Raw genomic sequence first — 15,247 nt, forward strand, 5'->3', positions numbered from 1 at the left:
GAGTTTTCTGGGCTTCATATGGGCTTTTTACATGTTCTTTTCTGTTTGTTTTCCTATCTCCTGGTTTGAAACTTCTGGATTTTTGGACATGGTATTGCAGAGAGGACCCATTAAGGGGTCTTTCGTATGTTCTTTTATGTTGGATTCTTGGGATTTTTCATATGGTTTTTGTTGTTTGTTTGGTTAATTTTGCTTCTAGTTGGTGATCTCTGTGTTTTATAGACATGGGTATTGTGAGTATTTGGTGGAGGTCTCTGACATGCAATTGTATGTTGAAACATTGAAAATTTTCACAAGAGTTTTCAACTGATTTTCTTCTTCAATTTTTCTTTCATCACATTGACATAAGTGTGTGAATATGATGGTAGGTGCTTCATCATATTTCCAATTGATTCATCGTCTTCTTCTTCTTGATATGATTGGACTGATAGAGCATGGCGAATTAATCCATTTTATCTCATAGCCCAGGCCCCACATTCATGGGTTAGGTCCTTAGCCGAACCCTCCTTATGGGCTCCACCCAAATCATATTTGGTTTGCAGATTATTTTTATTTTTATTTTTATTTTTTATTTTTTAAAAGCATCAGAATGTATTATATTCAATTGAGAATGTACTGCAATAGCCCCATCATGCAGCCCTTCTCGAAAATGAGGTTGGTCCACTTGTTAGGTAGGCCACACTTGTATGATGAATATGAACCTTGGTTGTTCATTCATTACATGCACGTGCATTTGAACATGTGTGCGTACATGTGAGCTACCATAGTGGAAATGATGCTAACTTTCGTTGACTTGATCCACATGCTAACCACCTTTTTGGAAAAACTTGTTTTAATAAAAAAAAATTTTGAAAACAACTTCGATAGGTTCAATATCCAAATAAATCTTTAGACATGCACGATTTAAAAATATTTTGATCACAGCTTCACTTTGCTAACAACTCATAAATATTTAGCAAATGAAATTATTAATGTGAATCATTGCAGTAATACATCAACATTGATATGTTTGAACTTTGCTAACATATCTTCACTGACTCTAGTTGTGGATATATTGGCTGGCATCACTGATTTCCTTTTTGTGTGATTCTTCCAAAGATAATTATTGTTGTGAGCAATCTCTTTCCCATCATGTCTATGTAAATAATATGTGTATTACTGGTCTTCTCCTCTTATAAGCTTTGTTTCTTCTTGGCCAATTTTAGAAATATATTACTCACGGTGGGATATGTTTGAGACTACACATTAATTCATGGCATCTAGAAGCCATAGAGCTGTACATGGAAGTCTCACGATTGGATAGTTTGATGATTTTAGAATGGTTTCTAGTCCTTGTACTACAATTAGAACAGAGTTCTAATGCTACTGCTTTTGTTAAATTAGGACTTTTTCCTTTATCACAAGATGATCGATTAACATGGTATGTAGAGCAGACTTCTTTGTACTTTGTATGCAATGATGTTTTTTTTCTTTTCTTTTCTTTTCTTTTCTTTTTTCTTTCTTTCTTTCTTTCTTCTTCTTCTTCTCTTTTTATTTTTATTTATTTTTATTTTTATTTTTTATAATTTTAATTTTCTTTTATAATGTCCACTTCCTGGATTCAATCTCTACCTGAAAATTTTCCTTGTCTAGTGCTACTTCCTGTCAGTTTTTGTAGCCAAAATCTTTTTTTTTTTTTTTTTGCATTATACAGATGATTTGCCTTGCTTTCTCAAGACCATAAAAATAGATGGCAGATGTTTCAATCCAAATTTCAGGCCGGAGATACTTATTTAGCTGTCTAATGCAAGTGCTCAGGTCCTATCCTCTGTTTGAACAGTTATGTCAGAGGACTTGATGTTGCTTTTCCAATCGATGCTCATGCTTGGAATTTGTATTGGACTTGCTTTCAATGTGGTTTTGCTTTCAACTGATAAAAGATCAAGACTAATGGATAGGTTAGGTTGTTCACACCCTCGACCTTTATGGGCATGGTGCATTAACGTGGGAAAGCGATTCAACATGGTTTTGGGAATCACCCAGGGGCTTCTTTATCTTCGCCAAGATTCTATATTTCTTTTCACATAAATTTCCAATGAATGTTTCAGTTAGATCATAGTTAAATTTTTACCAGTGCAGCTACTAATATTTATGGATTCTACAGTTTGTATATGAATATTCATATTGGCCTTTGTGGAAAAATTTGTATGTAGGTCTTTATGCTTATAATCATTCCATTGAATGGCCCATTCATAAATCTGTGCCTATATCTTCTATTTTAACTGCATGATGTAGCATGTATAACTATTGACATGACCATGATAAGGCTGATAATTGATTTTTGGTAATTGTAATGATGGTAATCAATAGATAAATGGTACATATTACTGGGCTATGGGCCCCACTTGTCATTGTTGAATACCTGTGCATACTGTTAAGAGACCCGCATTACGCATATAGGGAGTTATTTGATACTCTGGCAGCGTATGACTCTTTTACTAAAAGTATGTCTCTAATCATTCCATCAAAATTATGTTCCACTCATGCATTTACTAAAAGTAAGTGAGGCTAATATTTTCAAATGAATTCTTTTTATCTTGTGACAATAGACGTGTGTCCACAAGCACCAAGCATCTTTTAAAAGGAAAGCTTCGGATAATTAAGGCAGCAAAAAATGGTTCATGCTTTCTTGAAGTATGGATGTTTGGGCAGTCCCAAACATAGGTGTTTCTACTTATGCAGTTTGTGAATTCATTTCATTGATAATGATCTGTGGTTCTTTGACACTGCTCCTAAGAAAAAACAGTTGGAAAGGATGGGCTTCTCTCCACTCGACGACAACATGAATGGTTTTAGTGGGACCCATTTTCAGAAACTGTCTGCAGTTCAAGTCCTCTTGGATTTGTGTAGCAGAAATGAGCTCTAAGGGAGGGAGTCTCATATGTGGATCTCAATAACCTAGGACAGCTGCTTAACTGTACAAATTATTTCTGACCATATAATCAAACTATATTCTAGCAATACAATACTAGTATAGCAGTACGAATGCGTCTAAGAGTTATACAACAACATCTATTCGTATGCACACCTAAGAATATGGAAAATCATAATCAAAATAAATTCTGCTACTATACTACAACCATATCAATGCATATACATCCTATGTGTCTGAGAAGCATTTTTTTCTCCTTCTTGTTGCTTATTCAGCCAATTAAAGGTGAAAATGTAAGGTTTCTCCTGTTTGGTGGATAAATGGTTTTGTCCATTTGTAGGCTCGCACTAGGGGTCGACATTCAGCCATATCTCACTTCAGTTCAGGCTTTCACTATTTCCCAATCTTCCACTGGCTACTTCATATTTTTCTTTTTCTTTTCCCAAAGTAGTTAAACAGATAGCCCTTCATGAGTTCATAAGCGAAAATAAGGGTTGAGAATTTGGTACTCTCTTGACTTTTCTTTTCTTTTTTGTTGTCTCATGAAACTGTAAGGAGCATAATGTCATGGTTATTTGCTTTTTTGATGACTTGATTCATTAGTTCTTTAAGGAATAGTCAGAAGTGTTGTATTTGCAATACCTTCAGCTAACTTCTTATGGAAGCACAATTTTTGTTCTGGCTTGTCATATTTCTAAATTTCTCTGATCACCATTCTTGATAAACACTACTAACATCACCACTTAGGAGTTTTGAATATCCAAAGTCACCGAGGTATTTTCACAAATCTGTGCATCATTAATTATCTCATGTCTAATGTATGAATATTGTGGGCTTGGCAAAGGTCAAAAACAGAATCCTCATAATGCAGTTCCAGGTTATTTTTCCCTTTTTCTTTAATGATGAATACCACGAAAGTGGTGATGTTTCTTATTTTACGACTTGTTATTTTTTCTCACAGCATCTACCAAGGTCACTGGCATGCACCAGAACTAAATATGGTTACTTTTTATGTTTCTTGCACTCTTTTTTGCATTATTTTTTAACATAGGGACTTGGGGGCTGTTACTTTGTAGTTTGTGAACTTCTGCTTGTATATGCCGGTCACAGGTGGCCTGATTGCATCATCATATTGTTTGTGAATGAAGTTACTTGCTATATTGCTTTTACCTTAGTTTGCTTTTCTTTTATGGGGACACTACTAGAAAATGGAGCTTAGCATTGGAACTGATTAGAGTTTTTTGTCCATTCAAAACATTGGAACTGATGGTTCTTTCATTTTCAGCTGACTGAGAGGATCACTATTCTGTCTACCTACTATTACGGTGAGGATCAAACCACCCAAGATCCCATAAGTTTATGATGTGCTCCATATTTCTTTTTCTTTTCATTTATTTCTATGAATAACATAACAGAATTCACCATATCTTCCTGCCAATGGTGTTTTGGGAATTGAGTGTATTATAAATCCCCATTTTGCAGGGTTTTTGAAATGCAATTTTGAGGTGAAGACTCTTTTTCAATGTGCTCTGTTCCAATCCCTCTGTCCAGTCCTGGACTGTCATTGCTGCCTGCTGCAACTTGTTTCTGCAAGTGTCAAATGTGTCTTTGATTTTGGCAGCATGTCATTAGAGCATTTAAGTGTGATTTTTCTATTTATGTGGTAGAACTGATTGTGCCAAAAGCTTGCTGGATTGTGATTATCATTACCTTTAATTTGGTTGTCTTTAATGGTGTGATGCTGGTAATTGATTTATCTAGGTTGTTCATTAGAAAGATTCAGAAGTGCTGAAAGATGCAAAGGCGTTGGTTGACGGAAATTTGGTGAACATCTTCGACCAATTGCAGGCTGGTACATTAATGCTTGCTGAATGATTCAATACATTTTTCCTTCTCAAATTATTTCCAGAACATAATTTTGAATACAACATATATCTTTTACATTAGAGGGATTCTCATCTCGTTGGATATTCGGGTCCATTTTCATAAACATGGATGGCACATTTACTTCACATGGGTTCATTTGTAAGACATATTTACATAAAAATATTCGTTTCAAGCTTGGATGCTCTACTTTTGATAACAAAGGTTTTGTTCTATGCATTGATCTTCTTATTTCTTCTACTACAGTTATTCTATGATTTCTTCTTTTACACCTTATTTCCTGATTAAATTTTCAGGTTTCAAAGTTTAAAGATCCTCGTGATGCATGTGCTGCAATTGTCGTTGAATCATATCGTCTTTTCTTCCCTGATCCGGTTTACGAGTCTCATTGTTCCTATTTGGCTAGTCATGCATTTTATTTTAAGTAACCATTTTCAATTCCATGCCAGACAAGTGGGTCTCACATTTCAACAATCTATTTATTGGGCTGTTGAGTCTCACCGTGGATGGAGAATGCCCAAAAAATCTCTCACATTGGATCTTTTTCAGTTGAATATGGATCATTGTTCAATTTCTCTTCTTAACTGCTTCTATAGGCTACAAATTGGCAGATTAAGATTGCCCTATCAGTGGGATTTTTAAGGCATAGCCCAATTGCTGATGGGTAAAATTGATCAATGGTATGGATTCTGATCCACACAACCCACTTGTCTGAGTTGAAAGGCTGTGTATACCATGCAAAGATGCAGGCCACATATCCTGTAATTCCTCAATTATGGCAGTTAGCTTAATTGATATTAAATTTGGATATGCAGGAATTGGGATGCAGGAAGATTCTTCAAATGTCTATTCATTCATGGTTTTATAAAAGAAATATTTGTTTAAGATGTATCATTGCTTCAAATGGATCATATTGTTTGGCACTATAACTTTATATACAGTGCATGTTTCAGCTTGTCAAGTGCATCTATCAATCAGTTCAAACCCAATATGGTTATAATTTATCTGGTCCTTTCTTGCAGAACCTAGAGGAGGAAAGCATTTGGCCAATGCTAGCGATAGAAAGTTTGAAGGCTCTAGGTGGACCTGGCCTGCTTTCCCTTGGAGGAAAATACCTACTCAGGTGTATCTTTGAAGTTGGTATCATATTCCTAATAATAACTCAATCTCGCTGTCTGGTTGGTATTTTTGAGTTTGGAACTGTGTTCTTGCTTCACTTGTGTAGGAAGAAGACGCTCTCATTTCAGCTCATAGAAAAGAAATTGAAGAGACGATGGAGATTGTGCGTGAAGTAAGTCTGTCCTACATTGGCTCTCTGCTACCTTTTTAGTTCAAAATCACCATATGTTTCTGAATTACTAATGATGCATGACTTGTGGATTCTAACATATATTATTGATTGTAATTGATTTTTCTTCCATCCTCATTGCTTGCAGAATGATTGTTTTCCAACTGATGTACTTTTGTGGATGAAATGCTTTTATGATTTCCATGAGCAATGCTCCTCACGAAAGTGTCGTTTTTACTAACTGGACTGTTTTGCTGACGGCATTAATATACAAACTATATTTGATCATGGTGTTTCTCTTATCTAGAATGTTTATGTTAAATAACTCCAAGACATGGTTTCTTACTTCTTCTGTATGTTTTCTGTAACATTGGTTTCCTGCAAGTAGCTACATTGTATGTTTCCATCTCTCAAAAGCTATGCTGTATCTCTTCTTTCATCTGCAAATAACTATTCGTTTCATCTACTAATCAACCAACTAGAATCATTCAGCTACTGATATTTTTGAACTCTTCTAGTTAAACTGCTTGCTGTAGTATACTCCACTGAATCTCTATTGCAGCTGATAATCTGCAACATTTTTTCTTTTATTTTTTGCATCCAGTTGTCATCCATTCTTGATGCATTTAATTAGGTCGTTTTTCTTGATAATGGTGTGCTGACCCTTCTGAAAAAAACTTTCTATTATTAGGTCTCTTCAGGGAAATAGGCTTACTGGGAAGATTCCAGAAGTGATAGGACTCATGCAAGCTCTTGCTGTTTTGTAAGTTTTGTACTGTCTTCTCAAATTCTTTTCATTTTTTTTTTTTCAAAATTTCTTTTCTTCCTGAATAACTGCATGCATCTTTTCTTGTGCTGTGAAGAAAACATTCCAGCAATTTGGGTTGTGCTTTAAATGGTTGGCAGAAGTTCTATGATATATCTGCTGACCATATCACACGCTCTCTCATTTACCTGGCATTGGAACTGGCCATGGCAGAGGTGCATATTGGGACAACTTTCGCATATCATCTCTTAATTTCTGCCCTTCAATGGTTGAGTTTCCCGCACTGTGGCCTCAATTATTGGTCATGTTTATGAGTTGTGTGAGCTTATCTTTGAACCAGTGATTCCTAACCAGTCTCTTGGTCTCATTTCAAAGTCATATGTTCTATTTTCCTTATATTGCTTAATATATTGTTTATTGTGCAAGTCCTATTCATCAATAGTTCAGGTTTGATATTAGAGTTCGGCCAGAAGCTGGAGAGTCTAACATATCTGTAAGTCTTAACCAGAAGATATTAGAGTTGGGCCAGTCATTTGTCTTCAATTGAACATATTCTAATTTACAATGATGTCTTTGTACAGAGGCTTGCAGTTATTAAGTGCACATGTTTTCATTAGTATATTTATGCTTTTACCAATCTGTATTTTCTTTGAAACTGCAGAAACTTCTCTTCGAACAATTTCAAAGGGAGGATCCCTGTTGAGTTAGGGCGCATAATCAATCTTGATACTCTGTAAGTTGCAATGCAAGCTTTCAATGGTTATGTTGTGGTCAATTATTTTATACGTAGGGTTTTTAGGGTTGATTTTGGTTAATAAAGTCCACTGCGATTGGTATGCAAGCATCGGATGGGATTTTGGCTACTAGGAAGAGCAGTTTGAGAAAAGTGGAGGGAGCCTGGATGAGATCTTGGTCAAACATCAGTCAGTGCTTGAAAAGGAGAAGTTGGCCATGGCCCAACAATCTGTTAATGCTGAGCATTCAGAAACGCGTCGAGAAGCAAGAGAGGGAGTTGCAAGAAGCATGGGGAGGACTGAGCTTGGGAAATTCTATAAGACCCCATCTTTCAAAACTGGAGCGAGAAAAGGCAAGCAGCGCAGATTGTTTCTTGTTTCACATTTTTCTTAATCAGCTTCTTCTTCTTTTTCTAATTCTGTTTTTCCTTTGTTTATCTCATTTCTTTTTTTTCTTTTTTTTTCCTTCTCAGGCTGCTTGGAAAAGAGCTGAGGAAGAGGAGCAAACGCGAGCAAGGGGCTGAATTGCTAGATTTCAAGACCAAGCAGTAATTATCAGCTTCCTGTTCCACCTTGTTTTGTTCATGAGCCTGCTATGTCTACCAGCTGAGTTGGATTTTGAATCCTAGTCACCCGTGCAGGAACTGGGCCCCTCACCTAACCCCATGTGTTTTTCCCAACAATGATTTTTCTTTTATCAGATTACTGCCAACCTTGTTTGAAGAAGAGCAAGGGAGTACCAACCGTGTGATTTTTCTTTTATCAGATTGCTGCCAACCTTGATTGAAGAAGAGCAAGGGAGCACCAACCATGTGAATTTCTTTTATCAGATTGCTGCTACCTTCTCACTGAAGGTGTAATATTCAATTTTTTCATTCAGCATTCCTTAAAAAAAATCAACAATGTTTTTCCACTGCCATCTTTTCTGCCTTTCAATTGTGAGTATATATGGCTTATGCTTTTCTTTTCCCTTCATCTGTTCGGCCACTGCCATTCGAAACTGACTGATTTGCCTACAACTATGTAAGTAGGGCTCCATGGGTCAATGATCCAGACCATTGAATTGAGCTCATCCGACCCATCGTGGATGGACTTCCCAAAAGATCTCCCAGATTGGAAGATTGTAGCCCAAATGTTGGCTTTTCAAGTTGATGTTGAAATGGTAATGTATCTTTCTTAATAATGTGAAGTTGTCCTATCATTTTGAGGATGGTCCACCCATGGTGGGCGCCTAAGAGCCCATCAATAGTATTGGGCGCCTAAGCCCCTCGTGACCTTCCTCATGCACAACTTTGTATCAAGGTTTGATTCATCATCCTGAGCTGTTTATAGTTTTGTTGAAAACTTAAATGTCTAAACATGTTTGTTGCATCAAGACACGAGTACTCTAATTTTTAAGTTTATGACTTCCTGGCTGTTTATATGAGATATTACCTTTCTTGGCCAGGCTGTGGACTCAATGGGGAGAACAGAATAATCGTTGCAGTAGGAACCTACGCGGTCAGCTTTGAAGACTTTTAGGAGGGCAAAATCAAAGATCAAGTGGGCTTATGGATTGTTAGGGTGGTGGTGATGTTGTTGTTGTTGTTGTTTTTTTTTTTTTTTTTTGGCTTGTAAATAGTAGTAAATTGTTGTTGTTGCTAGGTTTTGTGGCTGGTTGTTTTCTCAGCCGTAGATTTCAGGCTCTTTTTCCAAAGTTTTTTTTGGTGGGGTGTTCAATCACTATACTCTCTCCAATAATATGGTCCACCTGAGATTTTTGGGCTCATGGTTTTTTCCCTCTTCCTATATCCCTCGTCCATAGATATAGCGTTTGAATCAATATTCTTCCTATATGAGTTGATATTATTAAATTCTAATTCCTTCCCAATACCTTCCCTGAATGAGGTTGCTATAATATCTACCCAACAACAAGTGGTGGAGGCGTCTCATGCATCTCATGCATAAGCCTTTACGTGCCAACGTGGCACATGGTCATGACATCCAAGACGTTCATCAGGTGCAGTCCACTGTAGATTCCCTGACACTAGAATCAAGCTGCTACACTCATCAGATGGGCCAAAATGTCAGGCTCTATCGGATGGCTTAGAAGAACTTGGCCAAAAATATAAAAGAAAAATCTTCTGTTATGTAAGCTGTGAACCACCTGACGAGCGGAGTGGACTGACCTCACTTTCCTGGAAGGGAATCTAAGGACGGTCTGGATCTCACGCTTGTGCATGCCATGTTGGGACGACAGAAACAGATTGGGTGGTGAATCTAGGCCAAAATGTTCAATCCAACAATGCAGTAGTTTGGATGGTAGATTTCATATAATATTCACTATTATTTATAATCTAAGGCTACGGATCAAATCCAAATGGCGTCTCTGTGTCCATAGTCTTTTCCTGTTTTCCTCTCACACTTATGATTTAGGGCGGCCCGAAAAACCGCCGGTAAAAGGTGCTGGCTGCCGGTAAAACCTTTACCAACCGAGCCTTTGCTGGCTGTTGCTTGACAGCCGGTAAAATATTTACCAGCGGTTTTTTGGACCTTTGCCGGCTGTTTTGACCGCCGGGAAAGGCCCATTTTGTTGCAGTGAGATATTATAGAATAACACCCTTTGATGAGAGAGATGAGCAAGAGGCTCTGAGAAAACTATTGGGTAACCAATAGCGTAGTACCATGTGGGAAATGTGAAAAGAACCACCATCGGAGAGTGAAATAGAACATGAAACCGTGAGCTTTGAAGTGGTGGGAGGAGAGATCTTTAACTGAAGAGATATAGCAACCAGTATATCTTAGCTAGTGGGACGCAAACGTGCCTCTAGCCCGAGTTGGGTCAAGCGTCAGGCATGGGGCCGATTCTCGACCAAACTCACCAGAGTTGCAATAACTTAAAACTACCCATTTTAGACATTACAAATCAATAGAAAAACAACAGATGCCATGATGTATATCAAGAATATGGAAACTAATACCCCATCAAGCTTGATGCTGGCTCCTAGCTTGTAGTGATGCTATGTGGAGCTACTTTGGTATAGGTGCAATTAGTTGTGCAGAACTCTACTTCATCTCCTCCTCCTCCTCCCCCCCCCCCGACACTGGGATGAACGTGATGAGGTTGAGCACCATCTCCCTCAAGAGAGGATAATTGTTCCGAATCCACGGAACTTCTCTGGACTCCTCATAGAGGCTTCTTGAATCCACGGGAAAGAAAGCAAACAAAATAGAAAATAAATTCTATAAAATTCGAAATTGATTAATAAATGAAATAAACGAGTTCACAACCCTTTAAATAGGGATACCAAGCAATGGGAAAGAAATCAGAAGCAAGCTACAACTAAAACTCCTAGAATTCTCAACTTACTATAAATAGTAAACTTACTATTTATAGATGGTCATGATGTCTACTAGCGTGCAAGGTTTTTGGCCAAAAATAGTAAGTGTCCTATTTGGCTTCACCAAACCATTCTCTTAATTATTCTAAGCTCTTTTCACAACTCCTAAAGCCCGACGAATGAAGAGTTATAATCAACTAAAACTTACTATTTATAGTAAAAACGAAATAAAAATAGGGAAATGACCGTTGATCTCGGGGTATTTCGTAAATATGCGGGTTGGTTGGCTAAAGTAGCTCGTTCTACCCCAAAATTATATATTTTACGCCCGATAACTCATTTCGGATTGTGAGATATGCCCGATCTAAGGTCCGACAGTTCGGATCACTTCTGTTGTCGACCAGGCCTTTTCTGATCAATCTTGGCCATGAAACTGTCCACGACTCGCTCTACATCAATCCCCTCCACTTCAAAAGAACTTGTCTTCGAGTTCTCATCCTGCTCTGGTTTATGCTACTTGGTCAAGCCCGCGACGTTGAAAGTCCGTGAGATCGCCATGTCATCTTGAATATTAACAACATAAGCGTTGTCATTGAGCTTTCGAATGATTGAGACGGGTCCAATCTTCTTATTCTTTAACTTGTTGTATGTCCTGATCGAAAATCTCTCTTTGCCTCGATGGACTATAATGCGGTCGCCTACCTCAAATACTTTTTGTCGTCAATGCTTGTCCGCTTGTTTCTTGTACTTCTCGTTCGAGGCATGTAGCTTGGTCTGCACTTCCGCATGGATACCCATGATTCTGTCTGCGATATGTTCTGCTGCAATGCTCGTGCCTGGGAGCTTGAACAGAGGGACCAACTCAAGTATGTGGTGAGACACTCGTCCGTAGATAATCTAGAACGGTGACTTCCCTGTCGAGTAGTTCACCTTGTTGTTGAATGCAAACTCTGCTTGAGATAAAGCTAAATCTCACTGCTTCGATTTTTCTCCTGAAATACAGCGAAGGAGGTTTCCCAACGTGCGATTCACAACCTCGGTCTGCCCATCAGTCTGTAGGTGGTAGGTGCTGCTGAATTGAAGCCGTATATTGAATCGAGTCCACAAAGTCCGCCAAAAGTGATTAATGAACTTCGTGTCACGATCAAAAGTAATGGTCTTGGGGACCCCATGTAGCCGTACAACCTCCCTGAAAAATAGATTCGCCACGTGTTGCATTGAGGGTCTTCTTGCATGGGATAAAGTGCGCCATCTTGGAGAAACGATTTACCACCACGAACACCGAATTCGTGCTGCGTTGTGTTCGTGGGAGACCAAGCATGAAGTCCATAGATAAATCCTCCTAAGGACTGTCAGACACAGGTAACAGGGTGTAGAGGCTTGTATTCTGAGATTGCCCCTTGGAGGTCTGACAAACATGACAACGTTGTATGGCTTTTTCCACAACACATACTAATTGCGGCCAGTAATACCGTTCTTCCACAAGAGTTCGCGTCTTGTCTCGCCGAAGGTGTCCAACCGGGCCACCTCCATGTAGCTCTTGAATAATCTGCTCTCTTAGAGAACTTTGGGGGATGCACAATCGATTCCCTTTAAAGAGGAAACTGTCCTGTATATGAAGGTCACTGGGGTGACCTTTTTGATACTTCATCCAAGAATCTTTGAAGTCCCCATCCTCGACATACAGCTCCTTGAGACAGTTGAACTTGACCACCTCGTTGCTCATCGTAAAAAGTAGTGATGCATGACGACTAAGTGCATCAGCCACCTTGTTCTGCTGCCTCGACTTGTGCTTTAGAAAGAACGTGAATTCTTGTAAAAACGCAACCCATCTATCATGCACACGATTCATGTTAGTTTGACTATTAATAAACTTTAATGCTTGATGGTCAGTGTACAGAACAAATTCTCTTTAAATTAGATAATGTTGCCAATGTCGCAGTGCCTGAACAACTGCGTACAACTCAAGCTCATAAGTCGACAACTTCTTTCGAGCTTCGCTGAGCTTCTCGTTATAAAAGGCTATCGGCCTGCCTTCCTGTGATAATACTCCTCCGATTCCGACGTATGAAGCGTCACCCTCAACCTCAAACAGCTTGTCGAAATTAGGAAGCACCAAAACTGGTGTTGTAGACAAACGATGATTGATCTCATGAAAGCTCTTGTCAGCTTTATCGGTCCACTGGAACAGTCTTTTTTTCATACAATTTGTTATAGGCGCGACTATTATGCTAAAATTTCGCACGAATCGACCATAGAAAGTCGTCAACCCGTGAAAACTCCCCACTTTATGAATGTTTGTCAGGATTGGCCATTCCCTAATGGCCCGCATCTTTTCATCATCCACACAGATGCCTGTGGACGTTATAACAAATCCTAGAAACAACAAGTTGTCCGTTAAAAAACTACACTTCTTCAAGTTAAGATACAACTTTTTAATTTGTAGGACTTGTAACACCTGCTTGAGATATTTCTTATGCTCCGTCTCATCCTGACTATATATTAATATATCATTAAAATATACTACCATAAATCGGCCAATGAACGGCTTTAGAACTTGATTCATCACACGCATAAAAGTACTTGGTGTGTTCGATAGGCCGAAGGGCATGACTAGCCACTCATACAACCCTTCCTTGGTCTTGAATGTCGTTTTCCACTCATCACCGGATCGAATAAGAATATGATGATACCCGCTCCTTAGGTCTAAGTTTAAAGAACACCTTGGCCCCTTCTAGCATATCGAGCATGTCGTCCCATCGTGGTATTGGGAACACACAGGCCTAAAGTAGCTCGTTCTACCCCAAAATCATATATTTTATGCCCGATAACTCATTCCGGATTGGGAGATACGCCCGATATAAGGTCCGACGGTCCAAATCACTTTTGTCGTTGACTAGGCCTTTTCTGATCCATCTTGGCCATGAAACTATTCGCGACCCGCTCTACGTCACACTCTCTCTCTCTCTCTCTCTCTCTCTCTCTCTCTCTCTCTCCACGAATTGTGAAATATTTGTTCTTATTGTTGAACCAAACACAACCTTAACCAACAACAGCTTAGGAATTTTAAATTGAAACAAATGTTTAAAACCCAGAGCGGATATCAACCCCATTTTGGCAACTCGGTCCCACCACACATCCAAACCATCGGACCAACTTTGATATGTTTTGGCCTGAAAATCTGCTTAATGTAAAATGCTATGCTATAGAAAAATTTTAAAAAGAAGAAGAAAGGCTTAACAACTACTCTTCCATTAGCATAGGAGTTAGAATATTTGATTTTCTAACTACAATTGTGAAGTTTGAGTTTTGGCTGAGAGTAATTGCATTTTCTTTTTTAACAAAAGAGTTAAAGGCTAAACTGACCAACTTCTAAGGCGAGCCAGCCTCTATTGAGGTCGGGTCTTCTAAAACCATTGTAGAACAAGTTCATTCTACTACTAAAGTGTGTAGGGCCCACCGTGATGGTGGCCCCACATTCACTCCATCCATAAGGTGCACCACTAGGTGAGCCACATCTAGGGGTGCACATCAAACCGGTAGAACTGTGTAACTGGACCGGAACCGTTGGATCAGTCTGGTTTGGTCCGGTTCTAGATAGGACCGGTTTCGGTTCTGGTTCCAAAAGTTAGAGAACCGTTGAATACGGATCGGTTCTGGTTTAGGGCCCTGTAGAATCGAACCGAACCGTGACCCGAACCATGGATCCGAACCGTGGATCCGAACCTTTACTTTAAAGTTTCTTTCTTCTTTTAATGGTATATTAGAAAGATAATCCATAGCATCAACTTATTTCTTTTGAAACTGAAGCTTAGAGACAACCATGTACAAAGCCATCTTTTATTACCTGAAATAGATCTTCTAGCTCATTTTGGTTGTGTTGCATCGAATTCCTTATTCTTCTTCTTTTTATGCCATCATTTTTATCTGGTCATGGGTAGGTCAAGTTGCTCTCTAATATAAGTTACATAGCAATGGTAATAGCTAACAGAGCTAGATAGTTGTAATGCATCATTGATCTCCTCTTTACTAGTATCATAGTTGTGAGGATTTTCATTGTTTGATCAGTAACATAAACATGGTGCTTTATTTTGCCTTGCGATGCAAGAAAATATTAACCTTCTATGTTGACTTAATGACAAGGATGACTGTGCAATTATAATCTTACAGCCTTGCCTACATGGCTAATGCAAATCTCAGCTCCATAGTTGTTTGACATGTGTGAAATCTAAGCCACTCATCTGGTGTGTCTCACCATGTAGATCCCTTGGCTAGGAAATCTAGCCATCTGCTCATTGGGTATCTAACACAGCACATGGGCGATTAGAAAAATTGACCAACAGT

General features: G+C 38.7%; 1 protein-coding gene across 22 annotated transcripts; it reads left to right on the plus strand.

Annotated features, from left to right (window-relative positions):
• The first annotated feature begins 1,582 nt into the window (after positions 1 to 1,582).
• Positions 1,583 to 9,659, plus strand: LOC131249437 (MDIS1-interacting receptor like kinase 1-like). 22 transcript variants are annotated; one of them, XR_009172842.1, is made up of 10 exons: positions 4,104 to 4,236; positions 4,394 to 4,735; positions 5,092 to 6,086; positions 6,775 to 6,846; positions 7,292 to 7,342; positions 7,511 to 7,582; positions 8,057 to 8,131; positions 8,350 to 8,437; positions 8,615 to 8,745; positions 9,031 to 9,659. XR_009172842.1 is itself a non-coding variant. In XM_058250242.1 (10 exons), exons 4-9 carry the CDS (start codon positions 5,845 to 5,847, stop codon positions 8,105 to 8,107), a joined length of 708 nt encoding a protein of 235 aa, XP_058106225.1. In that variant the 5' UTR covers positions 4,104 to 4,236; positions 4,394 to 4,735; positions 5,092 to 5,169; positions 5,818 to 5,844; the 3' UTR covers positions 8,108 to 8,131; positions 8,350 to 8,502. The 22 variants fall into 22 exon arrangements, 14 of the variants coding, with proteins under 14 accessions (XP_058106228.1, XP_058106225.1, XP_058106223.1 ...); XR_009172841.1 differs by having other exon boundaries at positions 8,225 to 8,437; positions 9,031 to 9,636; XR_009172838.1 differs by lacking the exon at positions 8,615 to 8,745 and adding an exon at positions 7,717 to 7,936 and having other exon boundaries at positions 9,031 to 9,068.
• Positions 9,660 to 15,247: the final 5,588 nt, after the last annotated feature.

The sequence above is a fragment of the Magnolia sinica genome, chromosome 6 (assembly GCF_029962835.1).
Source record: "Magnolia sinica isolate HGM2019 chromosome 6, MsV1, whole genome shotgun sequence".
NCBI classification, from domain to species: domain Eukaryota; kingdom Viridiplantae; phylum Streptophyta; class Magnoliopsida; order Magnoliales; family Magnoliaceae; genus Magnolia; species Magnolia sinica.